The 16,412-nt window shown below is 39.8% G+C and overlaps 1 protein-coding gene across 2 annotated transcripts in view; it reads right to left on the minus strand.

Moving 5' to 3' along the window:
* Positions 1-16,412, minus strand: part of nme7 (NME/NM23 family member 7) — a 145,969-nt gene that overhangs the window by 98,205 nt on the left and 31,352 nt on the right. For both annotated transcript variants that reach the window (XM_072585193.1, XM_072585195.1), the window contains exon 6: positions 14,150-14,252. In XM_072585193.1, coding sequence (XP_072441294.1) covers positions 14,150-14,252 — 103 coding nt within the window. The remainder of the gene's footprint in view (positions 1-14,149; positions 14,253-16,412) is intronic.

Consider the following 16,412-nt stretch of genomic DNA (forward strand, 5'->3'; position numbering starts at 1 on the left):
TTGTCTAGAAAACCTTTTATATTTAATAGGTGTTATGAATATGACTAGCTCTATAAAGCTTTGAGCTAAGTTGGCTTTGGTGAAATCACATTCTACACGTGTGTCGACACTGCCCTCCACCATACTTCCTCCATTCCCCGCTCCACTGCTCTACACCCCCTCATGCCCCCCCAAATGCAATGAAGACAGGGTCCCCTTTGTCCTCACCTACCACCCTACCAGATTCCGCATACAGCATACGATCCTTAAACAGTTCTGCCAAATCCATTTAGACTCTACCAAGAGCATCTTCCCCTCCCCATCCCTCTCTGCCTTCCGCAAGGACTATCCCCTTCACCAATCCTTGGTTCGTGCCACTCCCTGCACCCCCCAAGCAAACCCCTAGGTAACTTCCCCTGCAAATGCAAAAGATGTAAAACCGGTCAGCAAACCACCCCTCTTACTTCTATCCAGGGCCCCAAGCAACGGTTCACCTCCCTCGCATCCAGATTAGAGTGGTGCTGGAAAAGCACAGCATGTCAGGCAGCATCCGAGGAGCAGGAAAATCGACATTTCAGGCAAAAGCCCTTCATCCCTCTCTTCCAATCTAGTATACTGTATCTGGTGGTCCCGATGTGGTCTTCTCTACATCGGGGAAACCAAACGTAAACTCGGCACATTTTGCTGAGCATCTCAGCCAAGCCTGCAGGGGATGACCTGAGCTCTCAGTCACTGCCCATTTTAATTCCCCTTCTTACATGACCCTCCTTGGCCTCCTCCATTGCCACAGTCGGTCAGAGAGCAAATTGAAGGAATAATACGTCATCTTCCACCTGAGCAGCCTACCGCCTGGAGGACCGAACATCGAGTTCTCCAATTTCAAATAACCTCCCTTCCCAACCCCTTTCCCTTCCTTCCATTCTGCTCATCAACCCGTCCTTCCAGCTACCAACTGGATTTGCTACTCCCATCAACCAACCAGGTTGTACCCTCTACCCTCAATCTGGTAGGGTGGTAGGTGAGGACAAACACCTATCCCTAACTCACCACCCAAATCCAACCCTCATCCCCCCCCCCAACTTTATCTGCTGCTCCCCTTACATCCACCCCCAGTCGTGAAGAAGGGTTACACCCAAAACATTGACTTCTCCACCTTCTGATGATGCCTGGCTTGCTGTGTTCTTCCAGCGTTCTGCTTGTCTGCCTAACAATTAAAAAAGACAGACATGCATTTTTATAGTTCCTTTCACTACCACTGGGCAGTCTAGAATGGTTTACATCAATTAAGTACTCCTGTAATAAAGAACATCCGTGCAAATATAAGGCTGAAGTACCACCATCATTTTCAGCCATGAGGATGTTACATCTCAACCTCATCCCAATGTCCACACCATCATAGAAGCTAGCTTTCAACCAATTCGACTCACCTCACTCCAGGCAAGTGACAACTGAGAGCAGTGAAAAGCAAAGTCCAAGAGCTATTAACATTCGGCTAAAGCTCGACACACTCCTACCCAAGCTATAGTAGTATAGCCAGAATGCTGGTATCTATCTAACAAAGTGGTAAAATGCCCAGATATGTCCTGTTCATAAACTGCTGCTTCAACCAAGTCTGCTCCATTAGTCTCCATTATTGACAAAGTGATGGCTGATATCATCAGAAACATTATTAAGCATCATTAATCATCCAAAAACCATTTCAATGATGCACAATTGGGGTTCCACCTGACTACTTGGTTCCAGACCTCTTCAGAACTTTGGTTCAAACGTAGGAAAATAAAAAGCTGAAGTTCCAACCAGACATGAGATCAAAGCAACATTTGACCAAGTGTGGCACTAAGCGGTGCTAGTAAAAGTGAGGTCAGTGGGAATCAGGGTGAGAACTGTCCATGGAGACCAGTCATCTTAGCCACAAAACATTGCAGCAGGATTTCTTCAGGGCAGTGCCTGGGCCAAACTATCTTCAGGCACTGTCCTACGAATGCAACAATTGTCTTCCAGTAACCTGACCATTTTCTGTGTGCCAGTTATGATTCCAACAACTGAGGGTACCTACCGACTTTTTTTAAATCTCAGTGTTGTATGGCTCCTTAATGTCATGCTCAGTTGAATATTGTTTTAATATCAAGCACAGCTATTTGTATCTTCCTGACATTTAGTTGATCAATGCTGTGATGATTAGTCTATTAGCTGAGAATAGTGTTGCTTTCACAAATGCACGGTATGTCTTGTTTCTGTCCAATTAGCTATACCATGACTACCATTGACCCTGCAAGTACATAATTATAATGATAAACTAGAAAATTACAGGAAAGAAACTCTGCTAAAATGGGTCAATCCTGATGCATGGAATTAAATCTATCCTTTAATTATTATATCCAAAGATAACACAAGCTAAATAAATTTTGTAGCATGTTGTAAGAAAAATAATAATCTATTATTTATTTACTAGAAGGGTCAGCTAAAAGGCTTTATTATTTCCAATGTAGCTGAAATTTACTGAATTTTGAAAGTTTAAAAGGACAGATTTGGATCAGGTGGAAGGATTCAGGTCTTAAAAGTCTGATTCTCATAACAAAATCAGCCCATATATAAATGAGACAGGGAAAGAGGTGGACTGATACTTTACATAGATCAGTGAGGTTGCAGTCTCAAACTTTTTGAATGCCACCATTAGGTTTGGTGTTTATCTGAAGAAATTAAGCAATTGCTTCCTCTCACACCTCTTCCCACCCTGTTATAATCTCACAAAGATGCCTCTTGAAATGCTCTAGGTAGACAGGGCTGGGAGCTGACTGGATGAGCTGGTATTTGGGCAGGGAATAATGGCTTACAAAGCTGAATGAAAAGCACTCTATCAGAATGGGTGTTTTATTCTCAAGATTGAGGAATTCAATGTATACATTGAGGGAAATGGATATGATGTATTAGCATTAGAAAGATATGGCTGCAGGGTGACCAAAATTGGGAACTAAATATCCATGACATTTTGTATTTAGGAGTGTTATACAAAAATGAAAAGGAGGTGGGGGAGATCTGTGAATCAGGAATGACATGATTGGAAGAGGTACATACATCAAACGATCACGGTATTGTCTTAATCTTATTGTTTTTGTTATGCAAAGTGCTGGTTGAGTCAAGTTTCAGGAGAGATTCCCACCATGTGGCTGAGTGGACCTCATCAAACGTATTGGACAGCTGGTGAACTTGAAAGACCTTCTACAGACAACAAGCAAAACTAATGTCATTTACGAAATACCTTGCAAGAACTGTAACAAACACTACATTGGACCAACAGGCAGAAAACTAGCCACCAGGATACATGAACATTGATGTGCCAAAAAAAGACATACAGATGAGGAAGGACACCACTTTGACTGGGACAACACATCCATCCTAGGACAAGCCAAATAGAGACATGAATGAGAATTCCTAGAAGCATGGCATTCCAAGTGGAACGCTATCAACAAACACATTGACTTGAATCCCATTTACCACCCCTGAGAAAAAGATCAGGGAATGACATCACCAACTTAGGGAAACCCAAACACAAATAGAAAGCGGGCAAAACCACCAATGCTTCATCCAGAGGCTCACTGATGATCTTACCTAGTCTGAAAACGAACCTTCCAGGTCAGCGAGAAAACCTACATCCATTTCCAAACTCCATTTGTCTTCAAGGAACAGGGAAGGAATCCTTCAGGATGGCAATGCTTTCACTCTCTGTATTAGGAAATGTAAAGAAGTGACCTGTGCCTGCCCTCAAGTGAATGAGTCTGGGGGAATGTTCTAGAAAGCTGCCAGTGAGGGCCTGGCAGATTCAGAAGGTGGATGCATTTAAACCTTTTTCCTGGATCCATATGTTCGCTTGAAGGATCAGTTATCAGATACATCCTCAAATCTTTCACACGAGGCTGCCAACCTTGCCACATCTGAAAGTAGTTCCCCATCACAACTTGCACACTTACTTCATGATGGGCCTTCCACAACCATTGTTATAAAAGCTAATTTGGTTCACTAAGCACTAGAGTGAAGGAAATCTGTTCCCCTTATTTGCTTGCGCTTACATGTGATTCCAAACCCATCAAAATGTAGGTGATTTTTTAATAGCCTGAAGTAGCCTAGCAAGCCACTCAATTGTTGCAAAAGAATGAAACCAGTGTACCACCTTTTAAAACTGTACCACCTTTTAAAACTCAACTTATTGATCCTGCATGCATTTCCTGACTATCAAGTGGAGGTCTGTACCAAAATTGGGAGAGCTGTCCTACAGACTAATTAACCAACAGTCTGAAATGGGCTGCAAGGTATGATTCCATGAGTATGACTATGTTCCACATACGATCATCACTATGTTGTCAGGAAAGACTTTGGCCTTGAGAGTTCTCAACACTGGTATCAGGTTAAACATGGGCAAGGAAATTTCCTGTACGCCTCAGCTGTTGAATCAGTATTCCATGATGACCATCATCTGACTGGTAAGAATACAAAAATACTCTGGGTGGGATATTTCAATGTTCACCACAAAGAGGCGCTCACTATTATCAACAGACTACTAACAGACATAGCTGTCACATGGTGTGTGGCAGGTGGTGAGTGAACCAAGAGGAGAAACCTACTTTATTAATATACCTGTCACATATGCATTGGTCCATTTTTGCATTATTGGAGTGATTCTAGATTGATGGTGCTGGAAAAGCACAGCAGTTCAGGCAGCATCCGAGGAGCAGTAAGATTGACGTTTTGGGAAAAAGCCCTTCATCAGGAATACAGGCAGAGTGCCTGAAGGGTGGAGAGATAAATGAGAGGAGGGTGGGGGTGGAGAGAAAAGTAGCACAGAGTACAATAGGTGAGTGGGGGTGGGGATGGGGATGAAGTTGATAGGTCAGGGAGGAAGGTGGGGGAAGGTAGCAAAGAGTACAATGGGTGGATGGGGCTGGGATGAAGGTCATAGGTCAGAGAGGAGGGTGGAGTGGATAGGTGGAAAAGAAGACAGGCAGGTAGGACAAGTCACGGGGATAGTGCTGAGCTGGAAGTTTGGAACTGGGGTGAGGTGGGGGAAGGGGAAATGAGGAAACTGCTGAAGTCCAAATTGATGCTCTGGGGTTGAAGTATTCCAAGGCGGAAGATGAGCCTTTCTTCCTCCAGGCATCGGGTGGTGAGGGAGGAGCGGTGAAGGAGGCCCAGGACCTCCATGTCCTTGGCAGAGTGGGAGGGGGAATTGAAATATTGAGCCACAGGATCCCACTTACTGCCCTTTGAGAAAAAAAACAGGAAATGACATCACCATAGGAAATGACATCACCACAGCATTACCAACCCAAGGCAACTCAAACATATAAATAGAAAGTGGGCTACACTGCTGGTGCTTCATTCAGAGGCTCACTGAAGATGTTACCTAGTATGGTGATGAAACATCTGAAAACAAACCTTCCAGCTCAGCGAGCAAACCTATATCCAGAACCTCAACCTGAGCTACAAATCTTCTCAAAACTCGCAAAATCAGCAAAAACACAACTGAATTTAATCACAATCTTTACTGTCATGTGCCAGCAGATCCACCTTTCCATCATTACTATTAAGCTGGGAAACCAACCTTAGTTCACAAAGATTGCAGAAGCAGCACCAACATACCTAAATTAGGTTTCAATCTAATGCAGCTACAATAGAGGACTACATATGTGGCAAACAGGGAAGCAGCATGCAATTGCCAGGGCCAAATGAATCCACAGACAAAATTTTGAGTGGTGGTGGACAATTATGTCTAATCTGTCTAATTTGAACAATTAGATCATTTGCTTCCTCCTGACCACTAAAATGTCTTAATCTTATTGTGAATTACATGATCTGGCACTTCTTTAGCAGTTTAAAAAACCACCAATCTCTGTACTTTATGTTTTTTTTGCTTTTCTTTCTTTTTTTGATCTTAGTTATCTGGTGCTGCTTTGCACAGTGTTAGGGTTTGTTTTGTATTATACGGTAATTTGTGTTTTATTTCTTTTTATTATACTGATATTTGTTATTGATTGTATTTTTCAATAATTTTATATGTTTGTAAAGTTAAAAAAATTTGCTAATAAATAGATTTACAAAAAAAAACTGATCAGTTACCAATGCCATCAGTGCACTCTGAGACTGGAACTTCTTCAAATGACAAATTTAAAAGTGGAGAGCCTCAAAGGTCATGGAAGAAACTGGCTTAAAATGTGAACTTGGTTTCTTTCTTCAAAAGATGCTGCTTGACCTGCTCAATTTTCCAACATATTCTGTTTCTTTTCATGAAAGGAATACTTTTTCAAGCCTTTGTCACATTCCTAGAAATTCCAACCAAATATCAATATGGGACTACCTATCACATAAACTACAAATGGTTCACCACCATCTTCTCAAGAGCAATTAGGGATGTAAAATAAATGTTGGCTTAGCCAGTGAGGCCACTTCTGTTAATGAATAAAAAAAGGGTTTATAATAAAGAAGGCTTCATCCAGAGGCTCACTGAAGATGTTACCTAATATGGTGACAAAACGTCTGAAAATGAACCTTCCAGCTCAGCGAGCAAACATACATCCAGAATAAAAAAAACCAGCTGACCAACTCAGTTAGCCACTAATGTAAGCACAGCAATCTTTGCAGAAGTAGAAGGCCAAGACTAAAAGACCACATAAAAATGAAGATTACAGTAACTGTACAATGTTGTGGCCATTAACTTCCAATTTTCTTCATTAGATATCCCAGTAAGCTCAAAATCAAACTGATAAATGGAGAAAAGTCTAACTTATTCATTCAGTCTTTTCAGAGGAAGAGGATGGGCCAAAGCCCTATTCTTCTTCAGATGTCATTGAGGTTTGCATTGCAGTTGTGTTGAGATTTGGGAGGAGTGGTAATTGACTAGTCACAAGGCCTTGCCCAATTTCGTGTATTCCAGTTGTCAGGGTAAGAAATACAAGTGGGAGGGAGATTTTATTTTACTCATATTCTCTTCTCAGTGGAAAGAATTGCTCAGGACAACCATTTCTACTCTTGATAAAAGAGCCAGAAGCATGTTTTGTCACTCAAGCATTATCATGCCTTGTAGCCTAGTAGAATATTGTCCAACAAACTTGTCACTCACCAAATGGCAACTAGGCCACAGATGCATGTTAAATTAATGCTCTTCAACAGCTGGGAGATTTTAATCAGGTGGACATTAGAATCCTGCAAGAAAAACATTGTTGAAGAAAACTGGAGCCTAGCCCCATTAAAGATAGAAAAGGCTCCCATTCAAGGAAGTGAAAGTTTGTTGGAATGATATAGTTGCTAACTCACAACTGGATATTATATAGTGATTATTTAGCTACTACTAAAAACATTCTTCACAGAGTTATTGCCATAATGCAGCATATTATCGCTCAACTTTAGTCATGTGCCTTAAGTCCAATTCACCTTAAAATGGAGTGAATTTGTAACAATCTCCCATTTTATCAGTTCATATCAGGAGGCATATATGGTGAGCTGACTGCCACAAGTTCATGGAACATCAAAATGCAACTGAGCAAAAATATTGTGGGATAGCTGATCAGCAAGGAGAAAATAATCTGAAGTGGTAAATGCATTTCAGTAATACTCAACTTACAATGTGAAACTCCCACTTTGAATCTCGTGATCCTCCATAGTACAAGTTAAATGAACAGTTAAGCAGCAAGGATTAATGTTTCAGTCAGGAGACCTACCAATGTCACTGGGCAATTAGAGAAGGATTTAAACTGAAGCAAGCTGTTGGGTCAGTTGCTATAACATGAGGTGAACTATACTAAAGTTATTATGAGGGTTGACTAAGAAGGCCTACATTACGTATGAGGTTTCCATCATCCTTTTTATTCTAAAAACTTTCCAGCTTCCATTTTTCAGATCACACAAGTAAACTATCTTCCTCCAACACACAATAGTTTCACTTCTGCAGCTATTTGGATAAGTTGGTTGTGTGCTCAGAAAAAGAACAGAAACCTGCTTAATCCAGCCAATGATTTTATTAAATGTGCACCCATAATCTTTCTGATCTTTAAGAGGCAAAATAAAAGCAAAGGTAGATTTTCACTTCATCTTTAACCACACAAAGAGCAGTTTTTTTTTTCATAATTAAACTTAGTTAGCCCATGTAACAGAAAATTAAGTTTACACCTAAACTATAACACAGGCAAAATGCTTACACAGCTGTGTTTATTTTTAACCTTTTAACACTATTTGCAAACAAAATTGGCCTAGCCACCACTCTGAAAATTTTTCAGACTTAGATTTCATAAATAGCTTCAAAGTAGTCAGGATAAAGCAGAATTTAAATAAATCACAAGCAAAAAGTTAAATATCTGAACAAATAATGGATTTTAAGAATGGATCCAAACACCCAAAACAACCAAGAAAATCAGACCAATTGTTAAAGAATTGAAATAAACGTTAGGTGGGAATTTGTGTTAAGTCAAACAGAACTGTTAAGAACCACACAGTTGTCCTCCCCGTTGGCCACATTGTCATATGAGGCTGTCTGCACTATTGTTCATCATACGGTAGGTTTGCTGCCACCACCCTCTTTTATGGTAAGGAGCTACAGGGCCTATATGGTCAAGTGTGGGGAGGAAAAATCACTTGATAGTCAAGTGACAAGAGTCTCTTGCAAGAAACTGTCTTTTTAAATACATGTTATCAATTAATTACAATTTCCAGTACTGATATTGTTACAGAGATGGGTAGGAGGACTTGGACGGTAGATCCTAAGCTGCTCTACTACCAGATCCATATGACATCATCAAAGTGCTCAATATTGACAATTTCAGACCCTTACAACACACTTATTCAACTTCCCTGTATCCCCAATACCCTCAAGCATTTAAAATATTATTTATAATATGCATTTCTCCAGATAATTAAATTTACCATTACTCCATCTTCCCATAAGTCTCTGACTTCTTAAGTTCAGGCTGATTGGAGATCTTATTCTGTTGAAAGTTGGATGATGATTGGTAGAGTTCTTGGAAGACGATGACTTATTGATGCCTTTTTAGCTTTGACAAAGGGTCAGTTAGACTCGAAATGTCAGCTCTTTTCTCTCCTTACAGATGCTGCGAGACCTGCTGAGATTGTCCAGCATTTTCTCTTTTGACTTACTGATGCCGTTTGACAATGTGATGTACAAAAGTTCCCTTTGTTAAGACATTTCTCATTGGATTGGTTCCAATTAAGCAGTGATGGAAGACTGGTCTTCAATCAAACAAATTTCCTTTGTGAACACCCCTGCTGTACAAACAATAGAGGATCATTTGAATGACCATATCCTTCCTGTTAAGGTCCTGTATCCACATGCTTTCCTTGGCCCAATGCATTACCAAAATTGCTTGTCAGTGCCTGTGTGACCTGCTGTGCATAGTTGGACTCTTCCCTCCTACACACATTTTATAGCTCAATGGGTATAAACGTGGAGTCAACTTCTTTGGTAGGATAGAAAGCTGAATCTTTAGCATTCTGCACATCACTAACTCTGATTATGATGGATTATACTGTAATGGAGTGGAATGCGGTAACTTAGCAATCTTCCTCTATGACAGTCTCTTGGGACTGAGGATTGCCCTCTTCTGTATTGTCTTTATAATTGAGGATGTAAGATATTCCTCTATTTCATGTAAATCAAGAGGTAGAAGGGAGAGAGGAACTTAGCGAAATCATAATTACCAGGGAAACAGTACTAAGCAAAATCATATGTTGACAAGTCTGCAGGACCAGATGAACTCTATACTAGGGTCTTAAAAGAGGTGACCAGTGAGGGAGCAGACTTGGTGTTAGTTTTCCAAAATTCTCTAGAATCGGGAAAAGGTTTCATTGGACTGGAAATTAGAAAATATTCAAGAAGGGAGGGAAGCATAAAAAAAGGAAACAATAGGGCCAGGTAGCTTGATGCCTGCATGGGTAAAGTATTAAAAACAATTAGATGTTTTAAGTGCTCATTTAGAAAACCTCAAGGTAAACAGCCAGCATTATCTTGTCAAAGGGAGCCATGTTAATTTATTAGGTTCCTTTGAAGAAATAACACACTGTAGATAAGGGGGAGCTGGTAGACTGACTGTACATCAATTTCCAGATATTTGACAAGGTGTCACTTTAATGGTTATTGCAAAAAAAAAGCTCTAAGGGGCATCAAATTGGAAAATTGCCTGGCTGCCAGGTAGAAAACAGAAAATATATTTATATCATTGAGTCATTACTTGATCGCCAGAATGCATGAAGTCCACAGGGGTCTGTGCTTAGGCTCCAACATTTTACAATTTAGGTCAATTACTTAAATAAGGGTAACATCAGATGGAAGCTAATTTTTTTAGAAGATCTAAAAGGTAGATAGGAAAGAATGTGTTGATGACAACATGAGATTGTAGCAAGATATAAATAGGTGAGAGCAAGTGGGCAAAAATCTGACTGATGAAGTACAATGTGAGAAAAGGTGAAGTTATTCACTTTGGCAGTAAGAATGAAAAACCAGAACATTACTCCAAAGTAGAATGACTACAGAAATCCAAAAGTACAGGCAGATTTAGGTATTCCTGTACATGAGTCACAAAGTTGGTGTGCAAGGTAGAGCACATAATCAAGAAGGCCAATGGGATACTAACACTTGTTATTGGAGGAATCACACATTAAAAGGATGTTATGCTTCAGTCATTTAGGGAAAGCAGTGAAACCACATCTCAATTACTATGTGCACTTTTCATCTATTTCCTTGGAAGGTGTAAATATGTTGGGGACAGTTAAGAGAACATTTACTAGATTGGAATGAGTGTATTGTATTTGGAGGATAGCATGGACAGGCCTGGATTGTTTCAAATGGAGTTTAGAAGAGTAATGGGTAACTTCAGCGAAGGTAGATGCCTAGATAACTAGGGGTTATTGTTTTAAAATTAAGGAACATCTTTTTAGGCGAGAGATAAGAAGGTTTTTTTTCTTTCACAGGGTTGTACGACTTTGGAAATTTCTGCCTCTGAAGATGGTGAACAAGGAGATCACTGAATATTTTTAGTCAAAGATAGATGAATCTTTTAGGCAATGAAATCAAAAAACATTAAATGGGAAAATGGAATTCAAACGTTTTTCCTGGGATGGGCGAGTCCAGAACTAGAAGGCATAGGTTTAGGGTGAGGAGGAATAAAGTCAAAAAGGGACCTAAAGGGCAACTTTCTCATGAGGAAGATGGTGTGTGTACGGAATGAACTGTCAGAGTAAGTAGTGAAGACTGGCACAATTACAACATTTAAAAGGCATCTAGATGGGTATAGAAATAGGAAGGGTTTAGAGGGATAAGGGCCAAGTACTGGTACATGGAACTAGATTAGGTTAGGATATCTGGTCGGCATGGACGAGTTGGATCGAAGGGTCTGTTTCCATGCTATACATCTCTATGACTCTATGATCAGCCATGATCTTAGAGAATTGCAGAGCATGAGTGGTCAAATGATCTACTTCTGCTCCTATTTCATCTCTTCATACTCTCAAGTTGTGGAAGTGACTAAATCCATATACTCTGTCACTGTTGGGCAGATGGTGTTTGAAGAGGCAGGTTGGTAGGTGTTTTTGCATGCTACTTCCACTGTTTGCACTGGGTTAGATTTATCAGAGACGCTTGAAATATATGGCACCTTCATGGATGTTTCTTCTCCAATTTGGACAGTCTTGAGCAAGAGTTTCACTTGAGTCAGTGAAGATGTGTTTTCTGAGAGAAGCTTTGGAGGACTCGAAACACTTCCTCTGCCTCCTGGTAATAACTTGCTGTAATAAATCTCAAAATAGAAAGTTTATTTCAGGAATCTTGTGTCAGATATGTACATGATCGGGCCTGTCCAATGTCGTTGATGCTGCGCCTTGATGCTGGGAGTGTCAGCCTGAGAAAGTCTAGGAGCACCTATCCTGCCACTGAATTCACAGGATTCTGCAACTGTACTGTTGGTGGTATTTCTTCAAAGTTTTGAAATTTCAGTTGTACACTGACATATCCACAATAGACACAAGAGGGCAGGTAACATTGTGGCCCTGTAGTTCTTAAGCTTGGTGCCAGGTTTGAGATCTTTGACATCAATACAGCATGCTCCTCAGCTGCCTACATGCTGTGCTGGCTCAGTGGATAGGATGATGAATTTTATTGTTGTTGTCTGCTTTTGCAGAGAGGAGGCAATACTCCAGCAGTCAGCTGTATGGAGGAGTGGAGTGTTATGGTGCGGCATACAGAAATGAGCACAGGAGAGACAACAGTCTTACACAATTCCTGCTTATACTCAAATTGAGTCTGTGTTGGTTCGGTTCACGAGGATCATGATTTGTATGTTACAATTCAGCAGGCAGAAGATGCTGTTGAATTTCTGTGGGTAACCAAATTTTCAGAGGATTTTTCATGTCCCTCTCAGTTAACAGAATTGAAGGTTTCTGTGAGACCAAAGAAGGTAGCTGCTGTTCTCTGTATTTTTTGTGGGCTTGTCTTGCTGTGAAGATTATCTCACAGTGCTTCTTGATGAACAGAAGAGGGATATTCTAGACCTTTCCCACTACAGAAAGTAGTTTTCCCCCTATCTATCACACAACTTGAGGGCGGCACGGTGGCACAGTGGTTAGCACTGCTGCCTCACAGCGCCAGAGACATGGGTTCAATTCCTGCCTCAGGTGACTGACTGTGTGGAGTTTGCACATTCTCCCCGTGTCTGCGTGGGTTTCCTCCGGGTGCTCCGGTTTCCTCCCACAGTCCAAAGATGTGCAGGTCAGGTGAATTTGCCATGCTAAATTGCCCATAGTGTTAGGTAAGGGGTAGATGTAAGGGTAGGGGTATGGGTGGGTTGCACTTCGGCGGGGCGGTGTGGACTTGTTGGGCCGAAGGGCCTGTTTCCACACTGTAAGTAATCTAATCTAATCAAATTATTTTAATAATTTGGGATACTTCACAAGACTAATCGATGCAAACTGTCCGCAAAACAAAATACCTTTAAACTCAGTATCATTCTAAAGAGTTTGTGCTGCACATGTTCCAAAGTCATTGCACCAGTCCCATGATGCATGCACAGAAAATTGTATACTTCAATACACTCTACCACAGCTTTACCTAATCATAGAATAAATTACTCCTTTGCAGGCTATTTCCCTTGAGGTAATATTAATGTTCAGTTAGTCACTTAGCTCATGTTTTATCTGTGTACTAGAGTTTGATGATTTCTGACCCACAAACCTCTATTCTTTCTTAACTTGTTTCTCACTATTTAAAAAATGATAGCCGTTAGCAATATTTCTTGGACTAGAAAAGCAATCTAGCAAATATAAACAAACAGAAAAGATGTCATCTGATTAAAGGAATTTGCTCTTAGAATTTCAAAAGGAACACAAATTTGATACAGAAATTTTGTTCCTTGATATCTATGTGTGGCTTAATGTTAATTTAGTTTTATCATATCCCTGTGAAACAGCTTGGCCCTTTATTCTGCAGTAAGGGCACGAAACAAAAATATTTTTTTTAAATCAGTTTTTGTGGCACTTACATAAGTAGAAGTTTCACAAAGCAGACATGCTTTTTATGTACAAAAAAAAAGGGACATATCCCTCCACTTAAAACAATCTGTTCATCTAAAGTACAAAATTAAAATTGCGACAAATAATATAAAATTATCCCTTAATATGTATTCTTTCCAATCCTTCACTTGTAACAAGTAACTTCAGTCTTATTTAAAATTTATTTTAAATTTAGTTAATTTAAATTATCCTAATTCACATTTTCAGCATATTTCAGCTTTCATTTTTAAATGTGTTTTGCAATGAGGGTGTTGTTGGCTAGGTTACCATTTATTGCCCTTCCCTGTTTGCCTTCTGTTCTTCATATTCAATTATGAATGAATTTGAATGGAGCAACAAACTTTTATTGCAAACAGTATACCATGCAAGCACTTTGTTTTCTAAAATGAAAACTGATGAAATCATGCACATAAAATGATCAAACATACAATGTCTAAGGAAACTGTAATGATTATATTCAAAGAGCTATTGGAAGTAAATCTATGGAAAGATGATCAAAGAAAACTAAAGGTTGAGAGTTTGTATGTTAATTCTAAGAAATGAACTACATTTTAATTTACTTCTGATAAAAAAGAATGCTTTCCTTTACAATGACAAATCTGAAGCTTACCTTCAGCAATAGCATGAGGTTTGATAATGCATAAGGTGCAATCAATACATTTTGCTGTATTTGATAGCCCTTTACCAAGCGATGGGAAAAAAATCTCTAGTTCCTATAAAAACAAGAATACAAAATGAACTGAACAGATCCATTCTGTATTTCTAATACAGAAACAAAGTGCAGTCAATTCCAGAAATTTTAAATAAAACCAAGTTCTGACAAAAGATAATCAATCTGAAACACTAAATCTGTTTCTCTCCTCAGAAATGCTTCAAGAACAGCTGAGTGGTTAATTTGCTCTATTTTCTAAACTCCTGACTCGCCTCTTCTGCCTCCAGAAGGTAATTGTACTAGCTTCAACCTTATACCAGCTGAAATGACATCGTTTAGCACAAACTAAGCGTTGAACTTTCAATCTTGCAGGTCTGTACATGTCAGTATCAAGGCAATAGTATGTTTCCTTATAAGCAAAAATTAATTATTATTTTGGACCTAATAACTCATTAGCTGTAAAACAGCTATAAAAATTGGAAAGATTAAAATTCAAGTATGACTAGTTTTATTCACATGGAGGGAACAATCTCTGAAAGATAAAGCCAAAGGTTTGCTGGTGAAAAAAGGATGGAACAGCCGGTCAAAAATGTATATTTTAAGATCTTATGTTGTTCACAAAAAGGATATCCTTGTTAATCTGTTTGTTGACCTGATTTTCCAGAAAATAAATAGCGAGAGCTATCTCAAGGTAAATATTTCTGGACTGGGTGGGGACATGTGGGGGAATCTCAACCTCATATGCAAAGAACCAGTGCAGAACAGAAAAAAGCCATTCAGCCCATTAAAGCCCTGCCAATTTGTTTGAAAAGAATATGGTTAACCATAAACCCCCATTTTCTCAAACGTATCCATACAACTCTTTCCCCTCAAATATTTACCAAATCCCTTTTTAAAGGCTATTAAAATCTGAATCCATCATCCCCCTCAGTGTATAAGAAGTTCTAGTCATTTGTCACGATTACAAGTTTTCTTCACGTTTTTGTTTTATTTTATTCTTTCATGGAATGAGCATTGGCAGTAATGCCTGTATTTGCTGCCTATCCCTAATTGCCCTTGGACTCATTGGCTTCTAGACCATTTCAGAAGCCACTTAAGAGTCCACCATAATGTTGCGGATTTGGAGTCAAATGTAGCCAAAAGATTTCCTTTACCAATGGACATTAAATAAACCAGATGGGTTTTTACAACAAACCAACAATAGTTTTGTGGTCACTATATTGAGATTAGCCTATAAATCCATAACCAGAACAGCATCTAGGCTTGGACTGAAAAGTGGCAAGTAACATTTGTGCCACACAAGTGCCACAATCTAACCACTGCCTTCTCACATTCAATGGTGTTACCATCATTCAATTCCTCACTATCAACATCCTGGGGGTTACCAATGATCAGAAACTCAACTGGTCTCGCCATATAAATACAGTGGCTACAACAGCAGGTCAGAGGCGAGGAATACTGCAGCAAGTAACCCACCTCCTGACTTCCCAAAGCCTTCTCTTCATCTACAAGGCACAAGTCAGGAGTATGATGGGTGCAGCTCCAACAACACTCAAGAATCTCAACACCATCCAGCTTGCTTGACTGGCACCACATCTGCAAGCATCAATTCCCTCCACCATCAACACTCAGTAGCAGAAATTTGTTCTGCATAAATACACTAAAGCTCCTTATTCAGCACCTTCCAAACCCACGGCCACTACCATCTACAAGGACAAGGACAAGGTCAGCCAAACATGGGAACACCACGACTTGCAAGTTCGCCACCAAGCCACTCTTCATCCTGACTTGTAATATTTCACTGCTCCTTCAGTATCGTTGGTCAAAATCCTGGAATTCCCAATCTACTTAGAGCGTAAGACTGCAGCAGTTCAAGAAGGAAGCTCACTGTCACCTTCTCAAGGGCAACTAAATGCTAACCAGCCAGAGATGCCCACATCTCATAAGTGAGTAAAAAGAGATTGAATTGAATTCAAATTCTACCAGCTGCCATGGTAGGATTTGAACCCACGTCCCCATAATATTAGCATGGACCAATAACAATCCTGTTATCTCCCTTGCCACTCACATTAAAATTGTGTGTACCAATCATAAAGCCTTCATCTATTGAAAGCAGTTGCTCTTTTGTTCCTTCACCTAAACACTTTATGATTTTAAACACTTCTATAAAATCTCTATTTTGCCTTGTAAGCTCCATGGAAAACTATCCAATCTTCTCTGT

Source organism: Chiloscyllium punctatum, chromosome 15 (assembly GCF_047496795.1).
Source record: "Chiloscyllium punctatum isolate Juve2018m chromosome 15, sChiPun1.3, whole genome shotgun sequence".
Lineage (NCBI taxonomy): Eukaryota > Metazoa > Chordata > Chondrichthyes > Orectolobiformes > Hemiscylliidae > Chiloscyllium > Chiloscyllium punctatum.